Source organism: Clupea harengus, chromosome 7 (genome assembly GCF_900700415.2).
Source record: "Clupea harengus chromosome 7, Ch_v2.0.2, whole genome shotgun sequence".
Classification (NCBI taxonomy): Eukaryota; Metazoa; Chordata; class Actinopteri; order Clupeiformes; family Clupeidae; genus Clupea; species Clupea harengus.
In genome coordinates, this window is record NC_045158.1 from 5,217,563 (window position 1) to 5,239,114 (window position 21,552).

Below are 21,552 nucleotides of genomic sequence, written 5' to 3' on the forward strand. Positions count from 1 at the left end.
CTCATTTATATTGTGTGTGTGTGTGCGTGTGTGTGTGTGTGTGTGTGTGTGTGTGTGCGTGCGTGTGTGTGTGTGTATGCTGATGTGTTTGGATGTGTATCAAATGCATGTGTTTCACATCCTATGTAATATGTTAAAGTGTATTTCTTTGTGTGTGTGTGTGTGTGTGTGTGTGTGTGTGTAGACAGATAGACAGGGACATTAAGGATGATCTCCTCCTGAGGATCCAGGACACCTTCACCATGGGCAGGAGGGAAGCCAGTGAACTCTACAGCATCCTCATGCACTGCATGCGCCACAGGGACGCTGTACGTAGGCATGCAGTAGTGCACCTGCATAATTACATACCCAATAGGAGTGAATACCTAAATACATAAGTACATTCAGTGAAGGGCTATTTGATCTTTTAGTCTCGCTGATGTAAACAACAAGTCATTTCACCCACCGCACACTTTCTATAAATCGATTTATATAAATTGATAGAAGTAATGAAAATGAAAATGTAATTACACATATAGCAATATAGAATTTACTGATCCTTTCTAATGTGCTACTTTAAAGTTTTACAAAACTCTACATTTGATGGAGATAATTTCCAAACACTGTTAATGACTTAAGAATATAATAATCAAGTGCCTTGTATTATTAATTACCTTATATGAATCATGTACTTATGTAAGCAGGAACATGGCTTTTCTGTGTTTCTGCGTGTGTGTAACTAAGATTATTAGGTGCCACTTAGTCTGCATATGTACAAGAGCATGTTTAGACCAGAAGTGATAAGAAGGGACGAACTGTGCTTCTTCCAATCTTGTGTAAAACTTCCATCCTTGCCTCGAGCGTCAGAAATCCACCACGTGGTTATCCCTGCTGAACGCTCAACTTCTGTCTATATAAACCTTGTGCGATGTGTTTATCATTGCTTCACTTTCAGCCTTGTGCTGGGAGTGAGCCCGATTGCAATTGTTGTTTGTCTAATAAATATACTTATATGCAGCTCCGGAGTCCTGAGGTAACTAGGGTGAATTTTCACCTATCAACATTTATTTCATCTAATGTTCCTTTCCTCTTCTTCCCTTCCCTTAATTTTTTGTTCCTTCCCTCATTCTCATTCAACCATCGCACCAGTCTTTAAGTTCTCCCTCCGTCTCCCCCTTCCTCTCCACCTCTCCATCTCTCTCTCTCTCCATCTCTCTCTCTCCACTTCTCCTTCTCTCCACCTCTCCTTCTCTCTCTCTCTCTCTCCAACTCTCTCCCCTGGTGTTGTGAGCACACTGTTGGCATTGTTGTGTGTGCCAGCAGCGCCTGCTGTGCGCCGGGTCTCAGTACTCCAGTCATGGAGCTGCAAGCCCCCAATGTGAGGTCTCCATCAAACAGAATGCTTGAGTTTGGCCACACCCATCACATGCTTTCTTTCTTTCTATCTTTCTTTCTTTCTTTCTTTCTTTCCTTCCTTCTTTCTTTCTGTCTTTTTCTTTTTTTGCTCCCGTGTTTCTAAATTAAGAGTGAGGAGGACTAATTGGAATGATGGGCCATGGAGCATATTTCCATATTAATACAAGTGTGGGGATTCATTTGCTCCCTGGACACGCTGATGCTTTGATTGGATGTGAATCACTGAGAGCGGAGTGCTGGAGATGGCTGAAGGGAGGAAAAAGCCATAAGACCTGTACTGGGTGTCTGTAGTGATGGGAGGTTAAATTGAGGCGGGTGTTCCAGCCATTGCTTAGCATCTCAAGCAAAAACAGGGGGGACCCCACGGGAATCAAAAACAGGGGGAACCCCACGGGAATCTAAATAAGACAGCACAGACGAGTGGGTTGTGTCATGATATGTTTTGGGAAATTGATAGAGGATGATAGAGGTCACCTCTCTAAAGTTGTACACTGTGTGGACAGGGCTTCATAACAAGTCTGTTTTCAGGCTGGACAAATCTTCCCAACAAGCTCCCCATGTGCTTTTGTGACAGAATGTTTTTCTTTTGTTTCCTTTTACTCATGATTGTTTGAGTTCATAGTAGCCTTTTCCCTTCCTGTCTCTCAAACCAGATTACAATTTTTGACTCTGACTCTGAGGACCAGCCTGAATCAGATGTAGCCATTTTGACAGCCTCCCTAAAAGGTAACATAACGTCAACCGAGAATGAACAAGGTCTGTTGTTATCCGTTGTTGAATGACCAGAATTGTGCTGTGGAAAATATTTCCATATTTGAGCTGTGTTCCGCTTTATATCAGCGGAACGTATGACCTTGTTCTGTGTTGTTCTTTGACAGGCATGAAGGCCTCACCCCAAGAGCAGCTGAGCATCGCCCTTGCATGGGACAGAGCGGACGTTGCTAAGAAACACATTTTGGTTTATGGGCAGCACTGGCAGGTACAGCTGCAGTTTAGTTCAGTTTTTCGCAGAGGAATGCAGGCTTGGATAGTGAGGAGATGTCTGTACCTTCAATTTAACGACGTCATGACATGTTGATTAGCACTAAATAGTTCTATCCTCCTGGTTCCGAAATTATTCTAATTATTACATTAGTCAGTAAATTAATTAACAAGCCTTGTGTGTGTGTGTGTGCGCGTTCGCGTGTGCCTGTGCCTGTGTCTGTGTGTGTGTGTGTGTGTGTGCGTGTGTGTGCGTGTGTGTGTGTGTGTGTGTGTGTGTGTGTGTCATAGGTGGGCTCCCTGGAGCAGGCCCTGCTGGATGCCCTGGTCATGGACCGTGTGAGTTTTGTGAAGTTGCTGATTGAGAACGGCATGACCATGAACCGCTTCCTGACTGTTTCCCGTCTGGAGGAGCTTTACAACACGGTAATAATCTGGAATCATTTATAATCCTTCAATTTACCACCTACTTACTTGCTACCACTCCCTGATTTTAGCAGTGATAGCACAGGCCTTACCTTTGCTTTGAAAGAAGTTTGAATTTCCCTTCATAAACAAGAAACATAATAGAAACTGACACAATGATGTCTAGTGTTACATTTACATGTGTTTTGTTTGTGTATTTGTATTGTATTAGTTTTTTATCATGTGACTGTCCAGTTTGTCATGCAGTAAGGCAACACCAATAGAAACACAAAAGGATACACTGATACCTAATTCTACCGCAATAGAAATGTATAACATTCATTTTCATCTGTCTTTCTCACAGTATCAGGCTCCAACAGATCATTTTCTTCAGCACTTGATTGAGGATGTCAGAAAGGTAAAAGCTTGAGTAAATGTTTTTCACAAAAGCTTGAGTAAATTCAAAACACATAATCTGCGCATATCTGAATACTGTTCATGAGCCATGTGTTGTGTTGTGTAGTGTTGTTTTGTACCCATGGTATGCAGCATGTATGCATGTGCGTCCACAGACCTACATTCCAGTGGGGTACAGGATCTCTCTGATAGATGTGGGCCTGTTGATTGAATATCTGATTGGAGGAGCCTACCGCAGCTCCTACACGCGAAAGAACTTCCGAGCTGTCTACAGTCGCCTGTGTGCCCAGGTGAGCACCATAACCCCCCGCAAGAGTGTTTGAATGTTTGATCTCTGGAACAAGGTGCTCATTGGGACGTGTTGCTGTTTCAGGGGAGCACCCCGGAGAGCTCGAGTCACTTTGCCAGACAGAAGAGGGCGGGTTTCTCCTCCACAGAACACTCAGCCCAGACTCCACACCGACCACACTTCTTCCGCACCGCCCAACCGTACAAACACAAAGTCTGTGAAAACGCCATTGTGTACTTTCTCAGATTCTTATGTTTGCTTCTGAGTTGTTTGGGGTTTTAGGTTGTTGCAGGTTGCAGTTATCCAGATTTAGTTAAATACTAGCCTCTGAAACCGGACCTAAAATAGCACAGCAAAGGTTGTATTAGGTAATGTAAATGTCTACTGTAATGTAACTGCTGAATAGCCTAATCTGTAGCATGAATCCTTTTTAATGTTTACATCCCTATTTCGACTGTGCTTGTGTGATCTGCCTTTTTTAGGGGAAATCTGACACCCCATCAGAGCTGAAGGTGGGCCAAAGCACTGAACTCAGTGAGCCCTCTCTTTACGTTTACAACGTCAATGACTTGTTTGTGTGGGCGGTGCTGAAGCGGCGCCAGCAGATGGCGCTCTTCCTGTGGCAGCATGGGGAGGCAGCCATGGCCAGGGCTGTGGTGGCCTGCAAACTCTACCGCGCCATGGCCAACGAGGCCAGGGAGAGCAACATGGCCGACAGCATCACGGAAGAGCTGAATACCTACTCGCTGTTAGTGTGCACACACACACATAATCCCGCCCACACGGGTATACACACAAATACACAAAACCACTTTAGCACATACATGTTCTTTATACTTATTTTAAATAAAATTAAAGTATATTAACTGTTATCTCATCCAAGGTGTTGCACAACAATACAGACTCGATACATAAACTCAAAAGTAATTTGTAGCTGAGAATGTTTGCATTTTTTTTATCTGGGAAGGCTAGCCTTCTTTTAGCTGAGAAGGCTAACATTCTTTTAGCTGGGAAGGCTAACATTCTTTCAGCTGCCCCCCCCCCCTCCCCTGAGTCACCATTGTGCAAACTTCCTCAGAGAGTTTGGGCAGCTGGCTGTGGACCTCCTGGACAAGGCCTTCCGGGAGAACGAGCGCATGGCCATGAAGCTGCTGACGTCCGAGATGAAGGACTGGAGCAACTTCACCTGCCTGCAGATGGCGGTGTCGTCCAGTCTGAGGTCCTTCGTGGCCCACACCTGCACCCAGATGCTGCTCACCGACCTGTGGATGGGCCGACTCAACATGAGGAAGATCTACTGGTTCAAGGTGAAGGGGGGCAGGGAGAACATGTGGTGGTCTGTGTAACATGCTGTGGTAATTAATAAGAAATTCAGCTGTGGAAGTGACTAATAATGTGGATTTGCTTCAGGAATGAACTTTCGGATTTCATGCCCTGGTTTTACTCAATTTGTATTACACTGAACACAATCTAAAACTACACCTGAATATGAAAGCTATTTCGATTTTCTTCTTCCTAAATTAGAAAAAATAAGCAAAAAGGAGAATATAAACGGTATAAAACACAACTAGCTTTAATGAAGACCGTGAGAAAGACATGAGAACAAGGGAAGAAGCCACTGGGTTCTACCTCCTGGAGCTGTGCTAATGAGAAAATCCAGACAGTAGACAGAACATACACAAAACACTGGGAAGGACCTTCTAAACATGGAAATGTATAAAATGTCTACCCTGGTGTTATTTTAGCTTGTGTATGCTGTTTTGACTAATTACTAGACCTGCAGTAATTACCAGACTTCCTCTAGATCCACATAGCTCAGGGTGGTGTGTGTGTGTGTGTGTGTGTGTGTGTGTGTGTGTGTGTGTGTGTGTGTGTGTGTGTGTGTGTGTGTGTGTGTGTGTGTGTGTGTGTGTGTGTGTGTGTGTGTGTGTGTGTGTGTGTGTGTGTGTGTCTGTGTCTGTGTTTGTGTGTGAGTATGTACATGTTTTGCTATGTGCAAGTATTGGTGCAGTATATGTGTATTTATATACATTCATATCATTCATTAGTATGTCTGTGCTGTGTGTGTATGTATGTTGTATGCAATTGTTTTGTGCATAAATACATGTATTTATACAGTCATCTGCATGTGTGTGCTTGTGTTCTGGGTTTGTGGGGGTGAGTGTATGTGTGTGTGTGCTTGTGTTTTGTGTGTGTGTGCTTGTGTTTTGTGTTTGTGTGGGTGAGTGTATGTGTGTGTGTGTGCTTGTGTTTTATGTGTGTGTGTGTGTTTTGTGTGGGTGAGTGTGAATGTAACAGATCGTCCTGGGCATCCTGGTGCCAGTGTCCATTCAACTGTTAGACTTTAAGAGCCAGGCAGAGATGTCACATGTCCCTCAATCCCAGGAAGCATTGCAGTTTGGACTGGACAGTCGCAGCCTTGACACAAATGATTCACAAGGAAAAGCTAATACAGTAAGATCCTCTCCACTGCAACACCAGTAGGGTGGAAATCTGGTGTAGAAATCATCGCTAGTTAGAATATAGAAATTGAATTTGTCCAATGGGCTCTCTGTATTTGTTCAAATATGGCTGTCGGGTGTCTTTCACAGAGTGACGATGCTGAGAGAGGAGCAGAGAGCAAGGAACACTCTTCTGATCTCTTCTCACAGTGGATACAGTGCATACGGAAGTTATATGACTTTTACAATGCCCCAGTGGTCAAATTCTGGTTCCACACCGTAAGTGCACAACCCATCTCTCAATGTCATCTGTGTTTCTGTGTTGATGACGCGTCTTTCTTATTGCTATCTTGTCCTGTTTTGCTTTGCAGATGTCCTACTTGGCCTTTCTCATGCTATTCTCCTACACAGTCCTGGTGAGGATGGAGGATCATCCGAGTCCACAGGAATGGCTGGTCATTGCTTACATCTTATCCACAGCAGTGGAGAAGGCCAGAGAGGTGAGAATGAGACCTCAGTGAGGGCCAGAAAGCAGAAGGTTTCGCAGAATGTGTTTAATGTTTACCGTTAATATGACATGTTCCCACAGCAAGTGATTAACCTGAATTTTAAGATTATCCAAAACTACTTTTTAGTTAATAGACTATCTATGGGAGAATATTCGTTGCAAGCACAACGGCAAAAATGGATCTAGATTCAGAATGAATGTGAAAAAAGACAGAAGTGTCCCATAAAGGCTTCTGTTAAAAAAGTAAACATATTCCTTGAATTCCCCCCCAAAAAAAACCCACTGAATATCACGTGACTTTGGAACTTTACCAACTGTGACACATTTTTTCTGAGACGCTGTCTTTTTTAAGTTTGTATCTGAATTATTGCCAATCTTTTATCAGCTATCAGTACAATAACATACAAGTTGTTCATACAACAGGTTTATCCACGTCCTTTATTGTCCCTACTCACACTGAGTTGAACTTCTGACCTGAATGTTTTCAGTGCTATGTCCCTCCTTTCAAAGCAACCGGAGTGTGATTGCCATCCCAGCACACCTTTGACATGTTCTGTCTTTGACAGGTTCTGATGTCAGAGCCCAGGAAGTTCAGCAAGAAACTGAAGGTGTGGTTCAGCGAGTACTGGAACGTCTCCGACTTTGTCGCCATCTTCCTCTTCCTGGTGGGGTTTGCGTTGAGGTGGGACCCGTCATGGCGGGTGACCGGGCGCATCATCTACTGCCTGGACGTAATCTTCTGGTTCATCAGGGTCCTGGACCTGCTGGCTGTCAATCAGCATGCTGGTCCTTACTTCACCATGATCACGAAGATGGTGAGTTTGAGTTTGCCCACTTCCTCCTGTATTTGTTAATACACCTTTGAAATTAGTAATTACATCCTTGTGTCTACAGCAGACTACATTTATACTGTGGTTTACATGTATACGATTATAAATTAAATCATGAATGGGCCTAGTTTATACAGATTAAGTGATAGTAGGTTTTTGAATGTATATTATAATCATGCTAAAATTTCATGAAAAATTTCACATTTCACTACTTTTCAGCAATAAACTGCATACAGACTCAATATTTTTCTGTTTTATCTTTGGTCTTGTGTCTGCAGACTAGCAACATGTTTTACATTGTGATCATGATGGCTATCGTTCTCCTGAGTTTTGGCGTTTCCCGGAAGGCCATCCTCTCTCCCGACGAGGACCCGTCCTGGACTCTGGCTAAAGACGTTGTCTTCCAGCCTTACTGGATGATGTTCGGAGAGGTTTACGCCGGTGAAATTGATTGTGAGTCTCATGTCATGTCCTCTGAAAGAGCAGTAACAGTAGTAGAAGTATTAGTGATGATATGTTGTCTAAATTAGTTACTGTGATTATATTTTTCTCTCTGTGATATCCCAGCCTGTGCTGAAAACTCCACATGTGTGCCTGGTGCCTTCATCACCCCGTTTCTTCAGGCTGTGTATCTCTTCTTCCAGTACATCATACTGGTCAACACCCTCATTGCTTTCTTCAAGTAGGAACTTTAAACCTAATCATGACTATGGACTAGAACTTTCAAGTAGGAACTTTAAACCTAATCATGACTATGGACTAGAACTTGTTTTAGGTTCTTCCCAACTTCTAATTTAGTCAGTCTGGCCAGGCCATTTTGACGTGCACTGACAAATCTTTAAATGATCATATATTTTTTTTAACCGTTTTGCTCTCATTTGACAGTAATGTCTACTTTGACATGAAGTCCATCTCCAATCAGCTGTGGAAGTATAACCGCTACCGCTACATCATGACCTATCAGGAGAAGCCATGGCTGCCGCCACCCCTCATCCTCCTCAATCATGTGACCCTGTATGGGATGCGAGTCTGCAAAAAGACCTTGGGGGCCTCAGAGAAGGAACAGAACTCTGGGCTGAGTGAGTCTGTGTAAATGTGTCTTTGTGGGTATAGTAAACACATGCTGTTTTCTTTTCAAAAGAGCTAAATTCACCAACTCTGGTGTATTTTCACATATATAGCTCACAGATGACCCCTTTCTTCCAGTAGTAAGTATAGCTCACGAAAAAGGAAGAGTGATATTTAAAAAGTATTAATCATGAAGGGAACATGATTTTGAAGATCACAGACATGCCCCCATAGCAGATGTCAAGCCTATCGTATGTCCATCATTACAGAGCTGTTTTTGGGCAGTGACGACCTGAAGAAGCTGCATGAGTTTGAGGGGAGATGTGTTGCAGGATATTTCTTTGAGAAAAATGAAAACCTGCACTCCAGCCAAATCAACAGGATCTGCTTCACAGCAGACAAGTTAGTAGCTGTGTATCTTCCTAATGCCTATGTAGAAACAGTGGCTAGTGGTTAGTATCTAGTCATGAAACTATTAATATGCACACAAAACTGTTACAAACCAGATCGCAAAACATGATTTTGTATTCATCAATTGTTTTCTCTTTTTATGGATATCCTGATATCTGAATGCAACAGCTAACAAGACTACAATTATGACACTGAAGTGACCCATCATTCCCCTCTAAATCAGGACTGGGGAGTCGGCCATAGTCCTAGGTGAGGTGGCTGAAAAAATCCACTTCATCCAGGATAGCCTTCAGACGCTGGACACTCAGCTTGGGCACCTTCAAGACACATCAGCCCTCACAGTAGACACCCTTAGCCTAATTACAGCTTCCGATGATTGCCACCAGAGGGCAGCATTGTACGGTCTGCACAAACCAATCAGCAGCTCCCATCAGGAGGTCCTCCACAACTGGTGCCTTCCGGGCGGCAGCGTACCCCCCAGCCGCTACCTTCTGGCCCACAAGCCCTACAGCAGCACCCCGTCGTCCCCGCTGGGGGGCCTGGGTGCGTGCTGGCATTCTCAGTCCCTGGAGTGGCAGCACCAGGGGGGCAGTGAGGGCAGTGAGCAGGACTCCGATGAGGAGCAGTGGAAATCCAAGCCCTCTCCACATCCCAGTGACGCCATCTCTGAGGGATTGTGCCGGTTCTCCCATGATTCTCTGCCTCATGTAGCCGGCTGGAGGGACCGGACTCCCCTCGGGTCGTGTTGGCCGTCCCGGACCAGCATCCCCCCGATGCCCTGGAGCTCCGAGTCCCTCGACCAGCACCAGCAACCCAGAGCTTGGCACCATGACTCCCACCTCCCTCCCAGTCAGGAGTCTCCCAATGAGATAGAGGAAGAGGAGGAGGAAGAGGAAGAACTGGGCAGTTCTGCTGAATTGAGCTTATCAAGGACATCAAGCCATGCGGTGCTGCGGACAGACTCTCCTGCGGACCGAGGCCGGCTCATGGGCCTGGTGAACCCGGGGTTTTGTGGAGACGGTGAGCTTGCGCCGGCTCAGTCGGGGCGGAAGCAGCAGAGCCGGAAGTTCCCCCGGTGGATGTGCCGTTCAAGGCACAGTCGCTCCCTGTCAGCAAGTGTGGAGAACATGGCATTTCTGGGGGCTCCACCAGCCTCTCACCCACCCAGTGCGCTGGCCAGTGACAGCCCTGGAGTGGACCATGTGGACTGCATGGGAAAGGATACATCTCCTCCGTTAAGTCAGAACAGAGGTGCGTACGAGACTCGTTTCCATACGCAATCTTTTGACGTGTAACGCTTTACTTTAACGTATTGACGTAAACTTGCTGAATCTCCTGCTGTGGTCTGGTTTCTGCCTGATCAGAATTGTCCAAGTCTGCTGACCTGACTGAAGCCCTGGAGGGTAAGAAAAGAGCCTGTGGCAGAAAGACGGTGAAGATCCAGGACGAGAACACAGGAAATGTAACTGCCTCTTAGGATACCTCAGGAACACTCCACTTAATTATATCAAAGCAGATTTGGATTGAAAATAGGATCAGCAAGTCATAATAAGTGGTAGAAGATTGAAACACATCATGACTTAACATGACTTCTTGATCCTGTCAACTCTTCTCAGAGATGAGTTTATGTTACTTATTAGTGGGACCGACATGTTCATGAATCAAATTATATACAAATTACTTTAAAGATAGCTGATCCAAGTTATTTGCACAATATGTTGGGATAGAATGCTTCCCTACACCCTTGAGTGTGTGTAACAGAGGACCTTTGTTCATTTCCTCCCTACAGGTGACAGAGGCATGTCCACATTCTTCAGATGGCAACAAGAAAGGCAGATGCCATGGAAAATCCCCTGCTCTACACAAGAGCTCGACCTCTGCCAGTCTTTCCCAACTGAGTATGACTCTCTTTTTATGGATATCCTGATATCTGAATGCAACAGCTAACAAGACTACAATAACTCTATATACATTTAACCTCGTTTCGATCAAGTATGTATGGGACTGAAAGCATCTGAACACTAATGGTGTTGTTCACAAAAGCAGGTTTTCGTATTAGTATTCGATACTAATATTCGATAGCGACCAACTGCCAATCACGCCCTTTCCATAAAGAACTTCAGCATATGATTTTTTGTATTTGATTTTTTATTCTTGTTAGATTCTGACCATGCGGACTGGCAGAGGTCCGCGCACTCTTTTCAGGTAAGACGCTTTGAAATGGCTTGTTTTATTTGTTTTCCAAGCGCATGGATTTGAATGACATTTTTTATGGTCTTTTCATAGGCCACGAGGAGCCCCAGCCAGTCTTTGTGGAGCAGCTGGGCGAAGTCGAACAGCCGGAGGTCCTCGTAAGTAGCTGTCCACACCTCACACACGTGAACACATTTTCCTGTCTTTATGGGGACTGTTGGTGACTATAACTAAAATCCTATCCTGCTGAATCATACAGTGGCATAATCAATTTAAAAGAGTGCACCGTGCCTTTACAGTAAAATGTGATGCTGGAAAAAGTATTTTTTCTGTTTGTCTTTTCTGTAGGATTCAAAGTGGGGCTCTGTATGAGGGTGAGTGCCTGTCTACACGACTTTAAAACCATGGCTTTTATTCGTCTCTGGTGTGCTCATGTTTGGTTTTTCATGTGTGACCCCAACTTTAGCGAGAGGCTCCACCTTCCAGTCCACTGAGGACTTACACCCTCACTACTCAGGTTAGTAGACAGCCTGGACATTTCTCAAAAGTGTCGTTGGAGAGAGAGTTTTCAAAATGAAAAGTCTGTCTTTTGTTTAACGAGCGTAGTTGTTCAACCAGAGTTTTGAGAAACACACCCCTGATTGATTTGTGTGTTTGGCCTCTGTTTTATTATTTTTTTGCATTTTAATTCACAATCTTTTTTCCCTTGTTTTTTTTAACAGCAATGGAGCGCAATAATTTGATGAGGCTGGCTCATAGCATTCCCTTCACACCTGTGTCTTTGATAGGTAAGATGGGTCATATGAAGCTCATCCACTCACATCCGTGTGAACTTTGTACCAGTCACTGACTAAGACTAAGAACCCAGTGAATCAGTACTGCTGTCCCTCTGACCTGAAGCATCATGTCCTTGTCCTGTGTGCCAGCAATGGGAGAGGAGGTGTCTGTCTACACCCTGGAGGAGGCAGGAGAAAGCACCGGCGGCAGGGACCTCAGCGTGTCCTCGTGGTCTCCCCGCGGACTCTCTGCCATCCTTCAGCCTCTGTCCGACGAGGGGGTACTGGACGGAGGCCTGCGGCGGGCCCGTCGGGTGGCGTGCACCTGGGCCCAAGAGGGCGTCTTGAAGCCAGGCTGCATCTACGTGGTGAAGGCCTTCCGTCCAGAGGTGGTCAGGATGTGGCAGAAGGTCTTCCACAGTGACACCTCTCTCCATCTTTGTTTACGGGTACTAACTTTCATCATGTCTGCCCACGATCAAATTTCTCAAAATGAATAATCGAATGCAGAGCAGGTCAAATCATTGGACACGTAGCTCACCACACGAAAACGTGGTTTTACGTTAACCACTTTGTAAGAATAACCCCCAGTGTGCTGAGATTGAAAGCAACCACATTAGTGGCTTTCACTTTATGTTGTGAGCAAGATTCTGAGAATCAAGCAGTTGCTGACTGTCATGCAAGTGAAATTTTGAACTGAATCTCATTATAATTTCATTGACCTATCTGATGTTAGGTCAGTGTATTGCCCCTTCTGTACATGCCGAGGACAATGGAAACAGTGTGGTTGACAGGTAAAATTCTTCAGCAAGATGTGATGCCAAATAGGTTAAAGGTCAGATTGTTTGTTTATTAAATATGGAACTTTTGGGGGGGGGGGGACACTGTGGCGCAAGCAGTAGCCCCGACTACATTCGGGCTTGATGCCCATGGAGGACACGGGTTCGAATCCGGCCTGATGTCATTTCTCCTGTCCACTCCCCACCTCTTCTTCCTCTCATTTCCTGTCCCACTCTTCACTGATTTATCAATTAAAGGCATAAAAAGCCCAAAAATAAATAAATAAATAAATATGGAACTGTTACTCAGTGAGAGGGTTGCAGTGTGGACAGTACCTTGAGTCTGCAAGGATCCACGCACTCGAGCGCCAGGTCCCAAGCGACAAAAACTTCGGTTCTGAAATGTGTTAGCTGATTACTCAATGACTGACCTTCTTAAGTTCTGTTTTTGTTTGTTTGTTTGTTTTTGCTTGCAGGAAGTCCAACAGCAGACCGCTGCCCAGAGGCTCATGCATGTGTTCAACCAGCTGAAGCCCCAGAGCATGCGTTACTCTCCCAGGTGATATTACGCCACAACTAGGAAACTACATCACATGTCAGCAGCATTTATTATATTTATGATCCGCTGCTCATGATAGTCATTTGCTGTCATAATAGGCCCTTTGCCCTGGAGCAGACACTCCCCCTAGGCTCCCTGTCAATCTAAAATAAAGTAATGGGGTCTTTTCATAGCTGTAAGCATATATTTGACCATTTGATCGGTATGACCAGCAATGGTTTTGTGTATTTCTAAGGTTCTACATGTTTGTTTGCTGATTTATAGTTCTTAGTATGCTTGATTATCTGTATGTTTTGTAGTTGTATGTTTGTGTGTGTTTTGTTGCGTGTATCAGTTCATTTTTTTTGGACTATCCCTCAGGTTTCTGGATGTGTCCCTCGTGCACTGGCACTCAGACGACCAGTGGCTGACCATAGAGAGGTATATGGCCGGAGACTTCCGGAAGTATAACAATAACACTGGGGAGGAGATCGCCCCCTGCTGTGGACTGGAGGACACGGTGCTGGCCTTCTCCCACTGGACATACGAGTACTCCTGCCGGGAGCTGCTGGTGCTGGATCTTCAGGGTATGGTCTCAGCCTTTTGTGGACTGTAACATTATTATAACTGATGGTCTTACATCTCCATTAGATGTCTTTATTCATGAGATTATCAAGCTTGCTCATTTCAATGTTTTGCCTGTTGTTGTCTTTGCAGGGGTGGGAATGGAGCTCACTGACCCATCGGTCATCCGGGCAGATGACCAGAGGTGCTATGTGTGCGTGTGTGTGTGTTGGTGTGTGAAGGGGGGGGGGGGGGGGGGGGGGGGAGGGGGGGTGTAGCATACCACTACATATCATGAAATCAAATCAAAGAAAGCACATGCTCTTAGCAATCTTCCACTGTAATTGTATAGTGTTTCCCCCCTCGTTGATCAGTTGCAGTTTTAGGCTAAAGATGACTTCATATGAAAGCAGTTACCTCTGTGCAAATGCGATTGTTTGCTTACTTCCTTGTCATATTCATCCCCGCTGTATTTATCTGAAACCGCTGCTTTGTTTGTGTGTTGGTTCCTCTGTGTCCTGTAAATACTCCAGCACATCTGGTGACTTGGTGTTTGGGCCGGCTAATTTGGGAAACGATGCCATTCAGAGCTTCATCCACAAACACAACTGCAACTCCTGTTGTGAGAAACTGGGGCTTTCAGGTGAGAGTGTGTGAGTGTGACTGTGTGTGTATGTATGTGTATGTGTATTTATGTGCCTTTATGTGTGTGTTTTAGACAGAGAGAGAGATCAGTGTAGAGGGAGGGAGCGAGAGAGGAAGATGTATGTATAGCGGTATATATGCATAAGATCAAGAGATTGAACCAGAAAAAGGAAAGAATAGTTGAGTGATTCTACCACAGAGGGAATATTACACTAGTGAAGAAATTCCTGTTCAGGTCACAGTCTGTCATTTGGGTAGGCTAGTTAAGCTGCCTTATGGCATCTTGTGTTCGAAGAAACAGCTGCTCTAGGTCGCTTGATGCTTAAGCACACTATAAACAAGCAAAGTGCAGGGAACTCCCAAGAAGAGCTAATTAAGACAAAGAAAAAAAGTAATTTCATCACCATGACAACAGAGACGGAGGCAAGGAAGTGTCTCCTTTTGTGGTGCGCGCAGCCTTGCCTTTGATCACATATTTAATAGTTCTTTTGTGCAGCGGAGAGCGCCGACTTTGATAAGTTATTAATTACCGTCGTAACAAGAGGGAGCCATGCTTCTGAGGCACAGGCACAAACAAACAAACAAAAAACACACTCCTTCTTGTTTGATATTTCAAAGGTGCTTTGTGCTTGTGTATGTCTCTGTGTGTATGTCTCACTCTGTGTGTGTATCGGTGTGTGTGTGTGCGTGCACAAGTGTGTGTCTGTTTTGCGACCTCTCCAGGAATCTCATCAAAACAGATTATTAGCTTGGAGAAGAAAAAAAAATGCATGGACTCCATTAAAGCATCTCTAATGAAAATTCCCCTACTTGTAATAATTTATTCATGCTGCCTTTCTGCATTTCTTGGCATCGCCATGTTTGTGTTTGACAGACTTGAGGAGTCGGGGCAGCACAGAGGAGGCTCCGGAGGAGGAGGAGGACAGCGACTCCATCGTGACTCGCATGTGACCTCCACATCAGCACAGTGAGAGAAATCTCTGTCCTGCTCTTTTTTAGAGTCTGTTGAACCTGTTGGAAGCTGAGGCATTACTCTGAGATGCTGTAGAAGTTTGATATACTTCACCAATCTAAAGAAAAAACTACTGATGCCCATAGTGCTAAATTGAGCACAAACTCAGTTGCAACTGTCGTGTCTTAGCAAACTACTCCAGCAAACTACTTCTGATGTCTGCAGCTTTTGGTTTGCTATCACAATCTCTGATACTGATACTCTGATAGCACTCTTCACCACCTATCTGTGCATTCCTAAATACAAAGGATTTCAAAACACGTTAGCAAAGTGCTATCACTGTGGAGAAACAACACTACCTTGAATGAACAGTAGATGGCGTATCATTCTTAGGGATAACAGTCACTTGGAGACTTAACTACATACCACTACACTTTCCAGTACTGACATACTGTGAACTGTACAGGCAGCCACCACTGGACATGTAGCTAGTTTATGTATATTTGCATGCTAGGATATAATAATAGCTACTGAAAATATTTGAGTGTGTAAGTATTTCTGTAGAGAACTTAGTGTTCGTAAGGTAGAGTTGTTTTATCTTCAAATGTTTGTGTAAGACATGTATTTGTCCCCATATTAGTTTATTTATTACAATGCACTTAAGTATGTCATATAGCATATAAACACATATTACTAGATGTTAGTAATTGTAACTTTAAACCTAACGCTGTCTTATTATGATATGTGCTCCTAGAAGGACATTGCATTTGTCAACTGATTGTTATTATTATTATAGTGCATGTGAACGCCTAGAAAAAGCACCTAGAGACAATTGTATTGTTATGGCGCTATATAAATAAAATTGAATTGAATTGAATTGAACGCAGAAGACTGTTTATTGTGATCACTCCCAAATGCATCCTCATATTCCGCTCACACTTAAGTACCAGACTCAACCACTAGAGGTCCTCGTGTGCTCATCTTTAAACACTGACATGGATTGTTGTTGACATTTCTCTTATTACCACACCAGCCAGAGCTCTACTGCTGTTTATATGGTACCATGTGTTAATAGTTGTTAACTCTTTATTTTTGTGTTAAGTGAGTGATCTTGATGCGTGGTGTTAATGATTTTTTGGACTTGGTAGTTTCAGTAATGAGAGAGGTTCAAGTCATCTTGTGGTGTGTCCCATCCCAAAAGAAATTCAACATAGTCAAAGAATGCATCCATAAAATGTTTATTTTTTTCCCACAAAGAATTGTCTACAAAAGCGATAAAATATAGAATTTAACAAAAATCACTTCAGTCCTTCACTTAATATGTACAACTTGAAGGAGGAGACACTTTTAGGACGTCGACTGACATCGAACTTTCACCCAACCCTCTCCACAAAGCTTGGAATTCAAATATTATCATTCGAAGTACTTACAAACACACATATCCACAAGCGATCAAAGACTCACTTCAGAATGGACATATCAATATCAAAGACGTTTCATACACATCAAAGACGGTTTCATACACACACACAGTCAAGCTTGGCAATTAACTCTCATCCTCTGGTACATTTAATGGAGCTTTGTGGACGTAAGGATGCATCAAAGTTCACCGTCAGTCTCGGCCAGCTCACCAAGAAATACAAACAATTTGATTTCATTTATATTAATGCTCGCTTTCTGAATTCCCACTTCTGATTGGTTCTCAAGTAAACGTATGCAGTAAAGCATCTATCCCATCTGGCCGTTCAGCTTCTCAACACTCTAGCTATGGCACTTGGAAAAAAAATTCTTGTCCTTTTTTTTATTAGTACATAACAACAACAAAAAAGACTCTGTACCCTATGTACCTCTTGAGGGATTTTGGTAACAGATGCTACTTTAAACTTTTCTTCCAGGGAGGCAGACACATTCTAATTTATAAATAAACAGGAATTATTACTGTCGTTTTCACTTGTATGCATATAATATGCAATAAGAGTTTTTTTTTAGTTTTTTAGTTTTTTTGCTCTGAACATCAGGAGTAGGATAAAGCAGAGTCCTGACCTCCCATACGCACACACACACACACACACACTCTCTTTCTGTGTCTGTGTAGACAATGACGCGTGTGTCACTTAAGAGAATAAAACATTAGCATAACCAAGAGCTGAGTGGGAGGAACGTGCTGATTGTTGCCCCAGGTAGGGCGAACAAGGGGTGCTCCCCCGACTCCAGAGAAATGAGAGATGAGATGCTCCGCTCAAATTACCCACAAGACACCACAGGGAGGCCAGTCGCTAGGCCAGAATGCTGGGAGAAAACCCGCTTCATGTTCACTCTGGCCTTACCAATAGAGAGCTGTACCAATGGTAGCCCAGACGTTTGAAAACAGTTGAAAACAAAGGGGTATGTCAATTTTGTCTCATTTTTTCCCCTTAATGGAGTGGGATCTGTGAGATCTGCACCAATTTGAACAAAATTGAAGATTATTGGCTTTCCCCAATGCTCAATGATTGTCGAAAATGACATGTTGCCTGGTACAAGGGGCAGATGTCCCTCTCGGTACAATGCAGTGTTTGTCTGTATATGTTTGTCTGTGTGTCTGCGTGTGTGTGATTGTATGTGGGTACTATGAGCGGGGCCAGATGCATTCAGTAGCACACACTGAACACTACCCGGTAACATTCTGATTAAAATATCCCCACCCCTTTCCCACCCCCAGCGCCACGTGAGGAGAGAAACACAAAAGCCCCCAAACATCTTGGCGTCATGAAACAGCATGCAAAGATAACTGAACAACAATACGCTAATAGCCATATAATAATAATTATAATAATAATACAAATTAAAAAATAATCTTAGAATGCAAACATGACAGTAGTAAATGCTTTCAGTTATTGCTACAGTATCTAACAGCTTCCAACTGCCCCCCCCCCCTTTCCTTTCTCAAATCACAGTCTAATTTTTTTTTTAAATAGAAAACAAAACAATCCACTTCAGTAGGAAATTAGATTTCAGCTGAATCCACTGTCTTTGTTTGCACATGTGATAACCCGAACGGCCTTAAGGGCCCACTGTATATTCTACACTCTAACTTAAAGACTGACAGCAGCCTTTAGCAGACACTTAAGGAGAGGAATGCAAAAAGTGAATCTCCCATGTTAAGTGTTTAGTATTTATGTTGTATGCCATAAAACTGATATTTACACTGAGCTGAATAGGGGGTGGGGGAGTCTATGTCCAGACAGTGAATTCAGCATGTCCACCTAGACCAGTATACACACAGACACACTCACAAACATACATATACTGTATAAGCCTTGTCTGGGTATAGAACATTGTTTTTCTAAGTGTTTTTCATTTTCCCAAAATGTTTCATATTTTAAAATATTTCTCTCTTTTTTTCAAAATAACAAAAGAGAATTCCCTGAGACAGATGCTTTGCAGTGCATCAAGAGGTGATTGTCTTTAACAGGTCACTGGCTTTTGCCAGGATGGTTCTTGACAGAGAGTTCTTGACACAGGCGGTGAGATTTGTCGGCTCTTGGTTAGGGTTGTGGAGCGGCCTGTTGCCCAAACAAGTAAAGTAAAACAAAACTTCATTCAAGATTATGTCAGTAGCTCACACATTTGTAAAATACAAGTAATTATATAATGGTGCCCCATTTTTTTTCTTCATATTTAGTGTATCTCAAATTGCATAATTGTTCATTTCCTGTAAGTGCTCAATATCAAACATTTCTTGATATATTTGAACATGTATGTGTACCTTAAGTGTGCTTGGCATAAAAGCTTCACAAAGAGTACACCATCCAGTAACTACATAATCAAGGTGAGAAAAATCTCCCCCATAGGAAATAAATATTCTCACAGCCACACCGCCTAATGTTAGTAATTAGTGCTTTTTTAAACCATGTGCTGCAGGAGACTGGGCTCCGACCCCATCGTTTGCCTTCACTGAAAGAAAAAAAAAACTAACACGAGAGAACATAGGTTGTATAATAACCTAGCGCTCCCCTGAGTCAAGACAAAACCAATGTCCCGGGAACTAAACGCAGTTCTTCATGGTGGCCACAGTGTACAGCAGTTCTATTGCATTATCCAGGAATGCTTTCACATACATGCAGATAAATTTCAGTTAAATATTGTATTACTAACATTAAATAAATAATACAGCGTTACTAAGTGATTGTCTATCACAGCTTACTATAAGGAGAGAATTAGAAGTATATTGCCACTGTAAACTGCTGAACCTCTTGGTATAGTGCTCTATGTCCTTGCATCTCAACATAGTCCTTAAATGTGGAATGTCTCTTGGACTGCCTTTTAGGATTACATGTTTTCTTAATGGAAAATCGTTTACTAACAAAGTCATTTACTGTAGGATACCCTGCCTGCACTTGTCCAACCAACTGATGCAGATGCGTGCATAGAAAATGCTCTCGGTAGCAGCTCATCCAAAACAAACTGTGGAGTGGGCAGCAGGGATGCTACAGATAGCCAATACGCCATCACCACTCAGAAGCGAGCGGCTCACACTGTATTTGGTTAACTGGACACATGAACACATGGATAGAATCCAATGGGCAGCCTGGGTGGACAGCTTTTACAGAACTAAACTAATTCTGCTGCAGAAATTATTTTATGTCATATTCATACATATCAATTTTAAAAATAAAATGTTCATGTCTGTCATGTAACATGAGTGACAGGAGACTGTGGTTGAATAAAAAGCCTTGGAGTACCAAACAGGCAAATGTCTTATTGTGTTACATTTTATCGGACTTAAAAATGCTGTATCGAGACTCATGGGCTTACCCTGTATGTATGTGTGTATGACTACTGTGAGGATGGAGAGAAAGTATATTTATTATTATTATTGCTTCGAGTAAGAATCGTTATCTTTTAAGTAGCACAAGATGGGGAAAAAATCAAACAATATGCAAAACATTTCAGTGACTGATCTGCCGTTGAATAAGTATGCTACACCAAGTTTAAGCTTGGAGACTTGTGTCCAATGTCACTGAAATTCACTGATTTTTCTACAACATGTCTGATGGGGCGAAGAGACAGCATTAGGACTGAAGTCCTTCAATGTTATGCAAATAGGTTATGATTGTTCAATAGCAGTTGTCTTACTGGATGTTTTACTGCAGCCATGAATGATGGTAATCCGCCATAATCCTTTTTGTTTTGTAAAATATATATATATAATATCTTTCTATATATCTCCAAAGGGAAAAATGTCTTCATTTTCTTTAAAAATCTTTTACAGGTCCATAATCCTATTGTCATCAATGTATTACCAACTATACATATCTACAGAGCCCAGACAAGGCTTTTCCATGTTCCCAACCAGCAGTCTACATCTTTCCCCTCTTGTCGCGTTAGTCTCTTCAAGCCTCAACTCAAACGTCACAATGTCTGTACACATAAAATCATTGAACAACAACAACAACAAAACAAAAAAAAACAAGAAACACAGAGACAAGTCACCAGCCTCTTAGGCTACTGTTGTTTTTAAATTAAGACTAAAATATGAACGGAACAATAAGTAACACTGGAGTACCGCTCTCTACTAGAGAAGAACTATAGTAGCTTCTGGAATCCCCCCCTCTCCCCCCTTTTTTAATATCACAATAATGTATAAAAAAGAGATGTCAAAGAAACAATACAACTTACCCAATTAAAAGACAGTTTAAAATGGCTCTAAAGTCTGTACATTTTCTGGTCAGTTCTGGAAAAGCCCCTCTTGTTGTGGGTGCCTATATACATTCTTAAAACTGTATCGGTGAATAGGATCGGATTTATGTGCAGGACATTCCTAGTGTTTGTTTTCCTTAAAAGCGGCTGGAGACGCCGGGGATGTTGTTGTTCTGTTCAGGTGCTGTAGCAAACGGGCCGGGTCAGGGTTTATCTCTTCTTCTCCTCCCTCTCCATTCCTGCAGCCCGGCGGTGCCTCAGAGCAGTCCAGTCGGGTCCAGTTGTGACCCAGCTTGCGTTGTGGATCGCGAACCTCTGCGATGACCCACCCCTTCACTGTGGTGGGGGTGGGGGTGGGGGGTGATGAGGCGGTCACTTGGGCATGGCAGCAGAGGCATCAGGGTTGAAGAGCTCCTTGTAGAGGGGGGGGAAGAGCGCGTTGACCGTCTCGGGGTGAAGTTGCTGGAAAGCCTGAAGCTCCTCGGTGTGCAGCGTGCACAGGGCCGCCAATGTGGGGATTCGGCCAATCAGCTGCAAGTGGGGGAGGAGACGATAAAGGTGAGCACATATTCATTTTTTTCTGTTTTTAGATTTTCAACAAATTGGATTTCAATGAATAAAATTAAATGAGAAACAAAGAACCCGAAATAGATACATGAGTACATAAATAAATAAATA

The 21,552-nt window shown here is 43.2% G+C and overlaps 2 protein-coding genes across 5 annotated transcripts in view; one reads left to right on the plus strand and one right to left on the minus strand.

The window, feature by feature from the left end:
* trpm6 (transient receptor potential cation channel, subfamily M, member 6) overlaps positions 1 to 20,634 on the plus strand; it is a 28,225-nt gene extending 7,591 nt beyond the window's left edge. For 2 of the 3 annotated variants that reach the window (XM_042708208.1, XM_042708209.1), the window contains exons 10-40: positions 185 to 308; positions 2,049 to 2,121; positions 2,274 to 2,374; positions 2,668 to 2,802; positions 3,146 to 3,199; positions 3,354 to 3,488; positions 3,572 to 3,700; positions 3,970 to 4,235; positions 4,566 to 4,794; positions 5,786 to 5,941; positions 6,079 to 6,207; positions 6,300 to 6,428; positions 7,003 to 7,251; positions 7,545 to 7,719; positions 7,834 to 7,948; positions 8,152 to 8,345; positions 8,604 to 8,736; positions 8,969 to 9,996; positions 10,110 to 10,207; positions 10,535 to 10,643; positions 10,907 to 10,950; positions 11,032 to 11,096; positions 11,287 to 11,312; positions 11,405 to 11,455; positions 11,661 to 11,726; positions 11,865 to 12,163; positions 12,970 to 13,052; positions 13,413 to 13,618; positions 13,749 to 13,809; positions 14,129 to 14,238; positions 15,115 to 20,634. In XM_042708208.1, coding sequence (XP_042564142.1) covers positions 185 to 308; positions 2,049 to 2,121; positions 2,274 to 2,374; positions 2,668 to 2,802; positions 3,146 to 3,199; positions 3,354 to 3,488; positions 3,572 to 3,700; positions 3,970 to 4,235; positions 4,566 to 4,794; positions 5,786 to 5,941; positions 6,079 to 6,207; positions 6,300 to 6,428; positions 7,003 to 7,251; positions 7,545 to 7,719; positions 7,834 to 7,948; positions 8,152 to 8,345; positions 8,604 to 8,736; positions 8,969 to 9,996; positions 10,110 to 10,207; positions 10,535 to 10,643; positions 10,907 to 10,950; positions 11,032 to 11,096; positions 11,287 to 11,312; positions 11,405 to 11,455; positions 11,661 to 11,726; positions 11,865 to 12,163; positions 12,970 to 13,052; positions 13,413 to 13,618; positions 13,749 to 13,809; positions 14,129 to 14,238; positions 15,115 to 15,191 — 4,849 coding nt within the window. In that variant the 3' untranslated portion in view covers positions 15,192 to 20,634. The remainder of the gene's footprint in view (positions 1 to 184; positions 309 to 2,048; positions 2,122 to 2,273; positions 2,375 to 2,667; positions 2,803 to 3,145; positions 3,200 to 3,353; positions 3,489 to 3,571; positions 3,701 to 3,969; positions 4,236 to 4,565; positions 4,795 to 5,785; positions 5,942 to 6,078; positions 6,208 to 6,299; positions 6,429 to 7,002; positions 7,252 to 7,544; positions 7,720 to 7,833; positions 7,949 to 8,151; positions 8,346 to 8,603; positions 8,737 to 8,968; positions 9,997 to 10,109; positions 10,208 to 10,534; positions 10,644 to 10,906; positions 10,951 to 11,031; positions 11,097 to 11,286; positions 11,313 to 11,404; positions 11,456 to 11,660; positions 11,727 to 11,864; positions 12,164 to 12,969; positions 13,053 to 13,412; positions 13,619 to 13,748; positions 13,810 to 14,128; positions 14,239 to 15,114) is intronic. The other variant, XM_031570249.2, reaches the window with a different exon arrangement.
* rorb (RAR-related orphan receptor B) overlaps positions 16,415 to 21,552 on the minus strand; it is a 29,505-nt gene continuing 24,367 nt past the window's right edge. For both annotated transcript variants that reach the window (XM_031570251.2, XM_031570252.2), the window contains exon 10: positions 16,415 to 21,405. In XM_031570251.2, the coding sequence (XP_031426111.1) occupies positions 21,247 to 21,405 (159 nt within the window). In that variant the 3' untranslated portion in view covers positions 16,415 to 21,246. The remainder of the gene's footprint in view (positions 21,406 to 21,552) is intronic.